This window comes from Saccostrea cucullata, unplaced genomic scaffold (genome assembly GCF_032062105.1).
Source record: "Saccostrea cucullata isolate Sc308-1 unplaced genomic scaffold, CSIRO_AGI_Scuc_v1 ctg7747, whole genome shotgun sequence".
NCBI lineage: Eukaryota > Metazoa > Mollusca > Bivalvia > Ostreida > Ostreidae > Saccostrea > Saccostrea cuccullata.
The window spans coordinates 2,537-15,331 of NW_026936943.1; the positions used below are offsets into that span (position 1 = coordinate 2,537).

At 32.7% G+C, this 12,795-nt stretch overlaps 1 protein-coding gene across 1 annotated transcript; it reads left to right on the plus strand.

Moving 5' to 3' along the window:
* Positions 1-1,175: 1,175 nt before the first annotated feature.
* LOC134246913 (uncharacterized) lies at positions 1,176-8,430 on the plus strand. Its single transcript, XM_062729258.1, has 8 exons — positions 1,176-1,228; positions 4,701-5,348; positions 5,735-5,755; positions 5,862-5,882; positions 6,009-6,029; positions 6,446-6,499; positions 7,031-7,141; positions 7,273-8,430. The coding sequence occupies exons 2-8, from the start codon at positions 4,739-4,741 to the stop codon at positions 7,575-7,577; spliced, it is 1,143 nt and encodes a 380-aa protein (XP_062585242.1). The 5' UTR covers positions 1,176-1,228; positions 4,701-4,738; the 3' UTR covers positions 7,578-8,430.
* Positions 8,431-12,795: the final 4,365 nt, after the last annotated feature.

A 12,795-nucleotide genomic window follows, 5' to 3' on the forward strand; every position in this document is an offset into this window, starting at 1 on the left:
ATAATAAATCATTCTTTTTTTTGGTGTTGCTGCTGGCCCCTACCCCGTCCGCACACTACACACATGCACCCTTCTTTCAAGATTCCTGGATTCTCAGCTGCATGCATAAGCTGAATGTCAAAATAGTTGTTTTTTTATTTTGTCTTTACACATATGTACATGTATGTATATCAGTACATGGATACACATGTACCAGTAGTCCTTTTCCTCAATTCAAGACCATATTTCTCTTTATGAATGGGCTCTCATTTTTTAAAGAAAAAAATGTATTTGTACGAAACGTTCTGATGGATACTCAGAATATGAATCTAGTTAGTATATATTTTATTGACCATAGCAAGTACAAGTGCCAGTTCTTAAGTTAGGGGTGCATAATTCATGAGTATATCATGTTTAACGATAAATTTTCAGTAGATATGACTTTTATATCAGGATTATTGTTTTGTTTTTTTGTTTTTTTGGCACGAATTATATAGAATGATCTGTCTAGGATATTTGCTTGACATTTATTTTCCGTTTTCCGTTCCATTCCGCTTTCCGTTTTCCGTTTTCCGTTCCGCGTTTTAGCAACACCCTTAAATGTCAAAGTAAATCAATAAGTTATCTTTCCGTGTTAATTCACATAGGAAATCATAAAGTATACTTTTCAAATGTATGAAATTTTAAATTAAACCCCCAAAAAGAGGATTAATTAAAAAAAAAGTAGTCAATATATGAGCAGGCAATACAGTATTTCTCTTCTTGTTTGCAAAAGCATAATATTTTTAAAGCATATTGTTTCTTATTTCCCTAACAAAAAATTTTATAATTAATAATAGTGATTCAATTTTTTCGTTATAGTAAATCAAATTATTTATCATGAATTTCAGAAAGATATATTTTATTTGGTAAAATTACTACATTTTTTTTCTCAAGAAAATTCACCTCAATTTTTTTTTTCATTTTAATCCATTTTTTCTTTTTTCTTAAATCCACAACGGCTAGCCATTGAAGAGACTGCATATATAACAAGTTAATAAACCTTTCGCTTCGCTAAAAATACAGACTCCTGGATGCTGCACAATTTAACTCCACTCAACATTTTACCATATGACAATGGGATTCCCCTTTTCTAAAATTACTAATAATGTATATTTAGTAATAGGAAATTGCAAAATATAAATTTAGCGATTGGAAAGTTTGCATGTTTATCGTACAGATCTGCTTGGGTTATTCCTTTGTACTTCAGGTAATCTTTTTATTACATGTACTTTAAATTCACTATGTTTTGTAAATATTAATTAATGTCTTGTAAATATAAAAATATATACTGGTGTCTCTTTATATCGAACTTAATTCTTTTGCATAAAAAAGAGTGATTCCAAATTTTTACTTTAACCTTTATATATGATATTCATAAACCTATCGATGACCAAACCTTTTAGTCTAAGCTTGCATCGTTTAATTTGTAATCTATTTTTAAAACATGAAGTCATTAATTACTTCCTACATTGGAGAGTCTGATTGTATATTGCGGTATTGGAAAACATGGAAGCTTGTAGTTGATTCAGACTTCAATTTTTATTTCTGTGTATTTCTACATGAAAACTAAATAATAACACAAACTTAGGATTTTTTTAAATATGTCTTATACTATATAATAAATTCAATGGTCAAAATAAAATAAAAACGGGAATATAAATTTTTTATTTACGTTTTACACAAATAATTTTTTCCCAACGGATATATCAAAGGTCAACATATTTAGACGACAGGCAGATAGTCCTTCAACAAAAAGGATATAACCTATGCATCCGAACTTTTGGAATGTACTGCGATCGACATATGAAGGGTGTTGCTAAAACGCGGAACGGAAAACGGAACGGAAAACGGAACGGAACGGAAAACGGAATATATTATTTTGGATTAAATCATTTAAAATGCACAAATTTTATCATAAACGATATATCTTGTACACATTCAATCCCCCACTATTAAATAAAAGTTGAATTTGTCATGCTCATCTCTTATTTACGAAAATCGCTAGCATAGCACTCACCTAGAATCGAATTTGAAAAGGGGGAGGGGGTAAACGAACTTGAAAAGTATTTGACAAGCAAAAATACAAAAAGAAGACAGTTGTTTGATTCAGGAGGGGCATAAAACACAAAAAGAAAACAATTGTTTGATTCGGGCGGGCGGATAAGTTTCAACTTCAACATCTTTCAGTACTATTTTTTTACACCAACTTACTAAATTAATTACATTCACAAAAAGTGAGGATGTGATCTTGAATGAACATTTCCGTAGTAAAAAGGTTATGACTGGGGGGGGGGGGGGCAATATTTGATATCTTATTGAACCACGGAAAGAGAAATAAAATGTAAAAGAGATATTAAGATCACGTTTAGTGAAAATCTTAACGGCAAGCTCGAATAAACATCTCTCATACTCACTGGTTGTTAAATTTTATTCAAAATAGAGTCGTTTTCTGGATAGACAAAGTTGGAAATCTTTCATTTGGAAGATATAATGCAGAATCTTTCAATTTAAACTTAAATTTTGTTTGTTTTTTGTTTGAGGTACATATGTTTGGGGGGGGGGGGGGGGGGGTTGTTGTTTATGAATGAACCCGTAAAAAATCCCACTCATCAGAAAAGTCTTATAAGCTGTGATTAGGTCTGAACCCCCCCTTTTTTTTTTTACTCCAAAATATACATAAGGTTTAATAAATCAATTTTTAATGTGGCTGTGGGTCCCTAGACAGACCCGAAACTGCCACTCCCTCTTTCATCATTCGCGAATTCGACACTGCGTGCATAATCTGAATATCATAACTAGTTATTTTTGTCTTTACAGACATTGACATTGGAAACAAATTGAAAGAGGGGGTGGGGGTCAGAAAAAATTACAAACATATAACAAATTTGACGAGCAAAAATGGAGGAAATGTCCTTTGCCCAAACACGAAAATCCAATTTTGTGTGTGTGTTTGCATAGGCCTCGGAACCGGGGGGGGGGGGGGGGGTGTCTTAGCCCCCTCTTTTTTCCAAATATACACTTAGTATAGACATTGAACATTGTTCCCCCCTCCCCACTTTCCACAGACACGTTGCAGTATAGGTTAAGAATGGGGAAAGTGGTTGTGTTTGGAAAAAAAATGGTATTGAAGTTCGAACTCTCCCCCCCCCCCCCCCCCCCCCCCCCCTACGAAATAGGATTTTTGAGTTCGGAAAATAGACATTTCCTTTTTTTTTTTTTGCTTGCCAGGTTTTTTTTTGAAGGTATATTTTTTCAATTTTCTTCCGACGCCAATGGTTTGTGTGTGTAAGTGGGGGGGGGGGGTCGAATTTCAGTACCATTTTGTATGTGTGTATGACTCACAAATATATAATAGTTTACAATAAATTTTTATTAGAAGTGACTTTTACAACAAGAATATTGCTCGTTATCTCATTAATATCGAATCTTTGTTATTTGCTTGAGAAATATTTTCTGTTTTCCGTTCCGTTCCGTTTTCCGTTCCGCGTTTTAGCAACACCCACATATGAACCCGATATATATACAGTCATGTAATGAGAATTGACGATATATATCGTAAATCATATAGCAGATCGTTCACGTAGTGGTACTAACTAATACAAAATGTACTGTATGCATGCGTGCAAAAAAAAAAAAAAAAAAAAAAAAAAAAAAAAAAAAAAAAAAACTACATACGGTTTTAAAAATCCGCACCAAATATTAATAGTAGAATTAATAACACTACACAAGACGATAACAGATGATAAATACGACCCACAAAATGTTCCTTTAAAAATCACCTGCATGATTAAATAGGCCCACCAAGTTTTTGACAATAAAATCACATTCGTCTTAAAAGTTGAATTGTCAACGATTTAATAATTATTTGTGCAAATTCAATAGATAAAATTCCTGCAATTTTTCATAAAGCTGTAATATTTATGCCCCCCCCCCATTTCGAAGAGGAAGGGGATATTGCTTTGCTGCTGTCTGTCGGTCCACCATCAATTTACTGACATTCATTTTCTTCTCAGAGGTTGCACATATTGAAATGAAATTTGGTATACAGATTCATCATAAGAATGTCTAGGTCAAATTTCGTTTTGGGTATACGATCAGACCATTTTGGACAAAGTTTTGCTTAGAACTTGGACTTTGAAAAAATTCATCTGTATACAGTTTTTGCTCATTTTCTTTGCAGAGGCTGTACATATTAAAATGACATTTGGTATAGGGATCTCACGATCGAGCCATTTTTGTCAGTGTTACATGTATGTCCCTCGGACGGATTTTAAGAAAAAAATCTAATTATTTGGGGGAGGGGGCATAACTGTCTTACAAAGTGTCTAATTGTTTTATTCTTAATTAATGGTTGTCAATGTACATGTATCTTCAATAAAAAAAATTAAAACAAAAAATTAAAATACTGGGCAACGTAAGGCCATATTATTCTAAACTCAAATAATTTTTGTGCTTGTATTAGATAATGCAAAGGGATAGTTTTCTTCTAATCTTCCAAAATTAATAGAATAATTTAATAATAAATACCTTTCTTAATTTTATAACACCAAAATTAAAAACAAATACAATTTGGGGGAAAAAATAAAGACGCAAATATTAAGATAACTTTTAGAATCAATATTTTTAAAAGTGTTTAGATCTCAGATTAAATTTAATTTCAATTTAATGTTTTTTTTCAGAGATTAGTGTTTCAAAAGAAAACGGCATAGAAGTTATCATGGGAGATGCACCTAGCCCCTCAGTGTTATACTATGACCCCAAAAAATCTACAGAAAATTTCGCGCGACTCTGTCAGTTCCTGGTAACAATCTGTAGTGACGTCATGAGAGATATACTCAGCCATTATATAAAACCAGCCAATTTAAGAACAGAATTGGACCAGAATAAATCGGAACTGGAAAAAATAACGAATAAACAGGAAAAGGACGTACTTTATCCTCCACATTCTTCTACTTGTATTGTTCCGCCAATAAGATCCAGAGATCTTGATATATCGTTACTCTACAAGATCTTGCGCAATTTATGTAATATTCCAACACATATAGCAGGTTGGGGAAATCAACCTCGTCCATCTGACTTTTCTTTGGCTGCATGCATAGAAAGGATCCGCATTTTACGAAATTCCATCTCTGGACACTCTACCAATGGTACTGTTGATGACGTGGAATTCGAGGATTACTGGAGAGAGTTAAGAACGACGGTTGTTGAGATTGAGAAAGAGGTTATCGGCAGCGATAGATATGAAAGAGGAATAGACCATATATATGACTGTGATTTGAACCCGACCAAATCCAAGGAATATGTGGCTCAAATTCGGAGATGTACTGGTGAATATAACTATCTATTAATCATTATTTTCATTTAAGGTAGGGCCGTACTTTAAAAATTTATCCTTACTTAGTGTAGATTCAAGTATTCAAATTTGTTCAAAACACAGACCCCTCCCCTTTAAGATTTAAACTTTTTGATAATGATTTCAGCTTTTTCCTAGCAACATTGCTAAGGTGAGCAATGTGGCTATTGGGCCTATTGTTCCTTTTTTGGTCGTTGTTATGTTGGCAATAATGATTATTTGTTGTTTTTGTTGATTCATTTCATATGAGAACATATTTTATCACTCTAACATGCATTATTTGCAACAAAAAATTGCTATACATGTATATATTTTTTCGGAAAAAGATATTTTCTCACATCCTATTTTATGTCTTTTTAGGGGAACTGAAAGTTAAACGAGGTAAGTCAAGATCGATTGATTAAAATACTCCTTTCAAAATGTGACCATCAATTATCATTTAGAATTGTACCAAAAAATGATATTCCTTTTCTTTCTTAATTTTTAGAGAGAATCGATGTCGTAGAAGGTAAATATGCTTTTCTAAGTCTAAATTAAATTTCAACTGAATGACTTAAGTAGATGTGAAATATCTCAACTGTAATCAATTTATATAATGTATGCATGTCTTTTCTGTTTCATATCAATATAAAAGAGGAAGCAAAGGCTAAAAGAGGTAAGTACATTTAACAGGATGTGCAGCAAAAATTTATAATGACATTTGTAAAAACAACTAACACTAGGTAATGGATAATAGCTAGTACATCTGAAAATATGAATTTATTTTTATAAGTTTAAAAATAACTCTATAAACAAAAGAATTTTTTTTTTGCGTTTCCTTCTATTTTTTCCTCATTAGTTTTTATAATAAGGATTATTCTCTACCTGCGTCTTTACTTCAAAAATTGGTCTCCCTTATACCTCTTCAAGATGTATTGTAAGAGTTATTTCTAGAAAATCAATCCTCATTATCATGTAGTTGAATTTGACAAATTTGATCAATTTTAACAGCTATCCTCTTGCTAAATGCAAAATGCATGGTACAAATGGCTACAATTTAATATACAATTAACTCTTGATGATATATTTTAGTGAGGTTGGAAAGTTTAGAAGAAAAGCAAGCAATCTTAGAAGCCAGATTTTCTGGTAAGTTATACTTTACACCTGAAAAATCAGATGAAATCAAATTTTATTTCATTATTTAAATATAAAATAAAATTGGTAAGTGGAATTACCATCTCTCTCTCTCTCTCTCTCTCTCTCTCATTGACAAACCTTATTTGAGGAAGATCTCTCAAGTGGGACAGACACACGGACGGATGCCGTCCGGACAGAATCAGAGGAAAACTATAGCCCCCCCCCAGTTTAACCGGTAGGGGACTAAATAATCCAACCCACTTAGAAATTTATTGACCCCCCCCCCAAAAAAAAACCGTATACTTCCTCAAACGTGAAGTACATTTTGTGTGTGTATGGATGACTTGTGTAAGTTGGGGGGGGGGGGGTCCTTTGTTTCATTGACTCTTCGTATCAACCTGACAAGGGGGTCCAAAGTCATCCAAACCCCTTTTACAAGTGTGCTTGTTTTTTTCTTTTTATATTTATGAATTAAAATATGATCACTAAATTTTGGCGTAATTAAAAATGGAATTTCTTTTCTTACTTGCCACTCATCAGAAATCGTAGAGGGACTAACAGCGATTAAATCTGATACATGTATTCTGAAAGAGTTGAAATCGACAGAGCTGAGATTACATCAGGAAAAGGAAACATCATCAATCAGTAATTGTACGACGAATGATAATTTCAATCATTTTGTTTATTTTTTTCTATTTGGTTATTGAAATTTTAAAGAAATGCATTTAAAGTAGTAAAAAAATCCTAAAGATGTGAAATATATAAATTGCATTCTGTTACAGGCTTGAATGATAACTGTAGTCAGACTATTACGATCGATACATCAACGTGCACAACAAACAAATCAACAGCAACAACTATAAAATTCAAGTCCTCCTCACCCGTATCTCACTTCTCCATGCTTGTAACGACGGACAACAAATGTTGGATGTTGGTTCCTAACTTTAACCCAGTCTCGTTCAATCGTTCCTTTGAGAAACCATTTGTCTACACGTTATATCTTCTTAGTGACGTCGGTATCAACAAAGAAATTAAAATACCTGAAGAGTATGCCTCTGGATTATATGTTAGTAACATAACAAGTTAATGACGACGGTGAGGCTGTATTTGTTTCGGAAAATTCACTAGTAATAGCTGCTGGGGAGAATGGCGTGGTCCGCAAGTTGTTTGATATTTCTGAACTTTCCACTGATAATTGCCGTGTATGTTTTATGCTATCTGGTAATTATCTTGTTCAATGTTCATTTGGTCCTTTTTTTCAATACACTAAAAAAGGAGATTTCCTTGGTAATTGGAGATTAACAGGTACAAGCCCCAACTTGCAACATCCTCAATCGAGTTTGTATCAGAATAGTAGCGAAAACTTCATTTTCACAAATGTTGATCCCTTGGAAGTTTCCAGTCATTTGTACATTTTAAACAAAGATTTTAATCTGAAATGCACGGTCGACATAGACAAGGTCGGAATAATAACTCCGGTTTTCAACAAACCTGGTCATTTACTTTGTGGACATGGTCAGTCCATTGACTTACTGGACAGTAATGGTGACTTTATACACAATATTTGTAAAACTAACAGACGCAATGAGATCACCAAGATTGCGTACAGTAAGAATGGGACGATATGGATTTTATTCGATTCTTCTGAAATTGACATTTATAAGCTGGGGGATGTATCATTACTGTAATTTTTGAATTCTGATGATAGAAATGTGTTCATTTTAGCAAAGACTTGTTTACACTCTTTGTTTAATGGTATGAATTAAAGATTACATTACTCTTTCATGAACCAAAATTTAAAACTATAAATGATATGTAAATCAATTCTAGATTATTAAGTATTCCTCTTTCCATTTTCCTATCTGCAATGATGGATTATTCGTCTGTTTTCAAAAAGTGATTTTTAAAAAAGTATTGTTTGGAACAATAGACAATTCTTTTTGTTTCAAAAAAAAAATTTGAATGATAATTGAATTAAATTATGAAGAGGTATTGTCATTTGCTTGTTTTATTTTATGTCTTGTATGCATTTTCGTTTCAGGTGCCATGTACACATGTATATCCCTAAGAAAAAATAGTATAATAGAGAACTGAATTAAATAATAATAAAAAAAATTAACAATGCATTTCAGATAGATGTATTTTTAGGTCACCTGAGTCACTCAGGTGACCTATTGCTATCCGTTTTCGTCGTGCGACGTCCGTCGTCCATCGTGTGTTAACATTTGAACATTTTCAGCGTCTCTGGAACCACTAAACCAGTTTCAACCAAATTTGGTATACAGCATCTATGGGTGAAGGGGAACAAAAATTGTGAATTTTATTGTCCCCGCCCCCCCCCCCCCCCCCCCGGGGCCTGAGGGGTGGGGCCAAAATCACTAAAATTAAACAAATGTTTAAAAAATCTTCTTCTTTACTCCTGGACAAAAAGCAGGCAAACTGTTGGTGTGAATGTAATGACCACTGAGTCTTCTACCAAAATTGTGAAATTCATGACCCCAGGGTCAGGGGTTCTAGTGCTAGGGTGGGGCTCTATTGATTATATAGTGGAAATGCATTAAATCTTTGAAAATCTTCTTCTCTGCTCCTGGGTATAAAATAAACTAATTAAGTACATACTTATGATGAGCAAGAGTGCCTCATCCAAAATTGTGAATTTTATGGCCCCAGGGTCAGGGGTTCTGGTGCTAGGGCGGGGCTCTATTGATTATATAGTGAAAATGCATTAAATTTTTGAAAATCTTCTCTGCTCCTGGGTATTAAATAAACTAACTTAGTATATAGTTATAATGCCTCATTCAAATTTGTGAATTTCTTGACCCTTGTTTCAGGGGTTTTGCCATTTGGTGTAAGGGGGAGAGGGCTTTTTTGATTACATATTGAAAATACATTTATTCTTTGAAAATCGTTTTCTTTGTTCCTGGGTATTATGCTAATGATCCAAGTTTATATATTTATGATGAAGTAAGGTGCATCTAGTAAAATGGTTAATTTCCTGCCCCCTGGGTCAAGGGTATCTCGGGGGCGGGGGGGTCATAGTCTAAAAATAAATTAATGCTTTGAAATCTGCTCTGTATTAATCAACCATTTATGATGAAATGAAATTTATGATAAAATTTCCAAAATTTTTAAATATGTGGCCCCAGGGTCAGTGGTTCCTTTGGGTTGGGGTGCACAACTGGTTATAAAGTACAAGTGCATTTTCTCTTTGTTATTCTGATCTACCTCTGGGTATTAAGTAAACAGAGTAAGCATGCTTAGTTTATAATTATGATAAGCAATGGTGCCTCTTTCCAAACTTTCAGAATTTCATGGCCTCTGGTTTAAAACACAAACCAAATTCAATTGTTGGAAAGTTGTTACATGATACTCAGGTGACCTATAAGGCCCGTGGGCCTCTTGTTTTAATGATTAGTCGTAGTTTGAATTCCTAATATTAAAAAGAGGTATATGTATTTCTTATATGTAAGGAAAGAAGGTTGTTTTAACTTATGTTATACGATAAAACATAATAGGGGACAGTAAACGCTTCATAAACAGCGAAGCGTTAAATCAAATGCGACATATAAATAAACTATGCTGTTACTGTGTTACGCCCTGTAGGCGTTCCGTTGGTTAGAGAAATTTCTAACAACTTTATGAGAAAAGAAAGGTAACTCCGTAAAGTATTGCATATATCAAAGATTACATTGCATCAAATTTTAAAGAATATTGATACTGATTATAAACTGTGTTTACTTGTAGTATTTTTGTACGTTTTTGATACATGTATATGTTTGAGCATTACGCGTTTTTTTAATCAAAATAACTTCAACACATTTTTTTTTAAGGTCAGACAAAATATATAATTTTTTCCAAGAAATTGTCATTGACGTCTAGGTACTTAAACATGTTTTCCTCACCAAAAAAAATTAGGGTACTTTGCCAGGCATTAGGAAAAAATACCACGGTTTTATGTGTCTTAAATATCGCTTATTGTAATCATCTGAATGACCTTTATAAAAATTTATGATTTTGATATATCTATAAACTTTAGACTTTATCGAAACAAAGTCAGTCTTCTTATAGACAAATCAAAATCTTCTTACTATAAAACAGCGATTGAACAGAGTTCAAATCCCAAAGAAATGTGGAATTATCTTAATCAATTAACATCTAATTCAAAGAACATAACTCCATCGCATGTTTTTTCTAATGGGGAAATTGTTGATAATCTACAGGATATTGCTAATACTTTTAATAACCACTTTACGGATGTCTCTAAGAAGCTTCTTTTGGAAATGCCAAAACATGATTATGATCCTCATATATTATGTAATTTTGTTAGGTCTAAGCTTGATGAGGAAACATTCTTTAGTATTCATCATATTGAGGAAAGTGAAGTTTTTAACATGTTAAATTCTCTAAATGTCAATAAATCAGCTGGCATTGACTTTATTGGGCCGCGTCTTTTGAAAGTCGCAGCTAAATATATATGTAAACCTATAACTCATCTTATTAATGCTAGCATAGTAAGTGGTATTTTCCCGACAAATTTAAAACAAGCCAAAGTAACACCTATTTTTAAGAAAGGTGACAAAGCTGACCCGAATAATTATCGGCCTATTTCCATTCTACCAACTATATCTAAATTGATAGAAAAACATGTAGCTAAGCTAATACAAAATTTCACTAATGAATTTGATCTACTAACACAATCCCAGTCGGGATTTAGGGAACTTCATTCCTGTCAAACTTCCCTTACAAAACTAACAGAAAGTTGGCTTAATGCAATGGATTGTGGTGAACTAATCGGTATTACATTTATAGATTTTAGTAAAGCATTTGATTTGGTGAATCACGATATTCTTTTAGAGAAATTAACCCATTATAAATTTGACCAAACAGCTATAAAGTGGTTTAAGTCGTATCTTTACAACAGGACCCAGTGTGTTAAATTTGGAACATGTGTCTCCAATATTTTACCCGTCACAGCAGGGGTACCACAAGGGTCAATTTTGGGTCCACTTTTATTTTTATTGTACATAAACGACCTTCCTTTATATGTAAACAATTCAAATGTTGATATGTTTGCTGATGATGTTACTCTGTATTCTAATAATAATAATGCAAGATGTATAGAAAATACACTAAATTCAGATCTTTGTGACATTGAGAAATGGTGTGCTCAAAATCAAATGGTATTAAATGTAGATAAAACAAAATGTATGTTAATAGGAACACAGCAGAGAAAATCGAAACTAAATAATCCAAATTTACAACTTTATGCCTCAGACAAAACAATTGAAATGGTTAAAACTGAAAAAATTCTTGGTGTACATATTGATGATAAGTTACAGTATGCGAATCATATTGATTCGGTTTGTAAAACCATAAATTATAAGTTATATACTCTTCGTAGGATTAAGAAATTTCTCCCTCTTCATACCAGGAAACTATATTACAATGCTTATATTTTACCATCTATTAACTATTGTTTGACTGTTTGGGGAAATGCCCCCAAGCAGGACATGGACAGACTATTTAAATTACAAAAAAGGGCAGCAAGGATTATTCTTGACGCAAGTCCTGATTCTTCTTCTAAACCACTATTTGAGAAACTTAAATGGTTAACTATTTATGAGCTAGTCGATTTGTACAAATACATATTATTATACAAAATGTTCAACGGAATGACTCCCGAATATCTTCATAATTTATTTGAATTTCATTCTTCAACTTCCTATAACCTGCGATCTGAAACTAATTATGATCTTAAATTACCAAAATTTCGTACAAACTTATTCAAGACCTCTTTACAGTACTCAGGTGTACATTTATGGAATAAACTTCCCCAACACATTAGACTTTCTCAATCTCTACGAACATTTAAGCGTAATGTAGAAAATTACATCATCAGCTGTCGCACAATTATTTGAGCATAATACGTTTTTGATATTGTATCTACAATGTTTGTGATTGTCATATATCTGTACATGGACACTTTATTTATAATTTTGTGATTGTAATTCCTTGAGCCTATCACTGTTATATATGATGAATTGTATCTTGTATATCTTTGTAATTAATGTATATAGAAGGCCCTGGGGAAGAATAGTGCATGCACTAACCAGGTTACCTTCTTTAAATAAAGTTTTATTATTATTATTATTATTATTAAACATATTGAAAGCAATGTAGAAGTCATAAGAGAATGATAAATAATATATAAAACCAAGAGATACCAGTGTGGCAACGCACTTTGAAAAAATTTTTCAAAGTGCGTTAAAATTGGGGAAAAATCAACACACTTTGAAAATTTTTTT

Bases quoted from the DNA above. Each gene is read 5' to 3' on its own strand.
- LOC134246913 (XM_062729258.1), top strand. From the start codon at position 4,739: ATGGGAGATGCACCTAGCCCCTCAGTGTTATACTATGACCCCAAAAAA. The intron at 5,349-5,734 runs GTGAATATAACT...ATGTCTTTTTAG, and splicing joins TCAAATTCGGAGATGTACTG to GGGAACTGAAAGTTAAACGA. The intron at 7,142-7,272 runs GTACGACGAATG...ATTCTGTTACAG, and splicing joins AACATCATCAATCAGTAATT to GCTTGAATGATAACTGTAGT.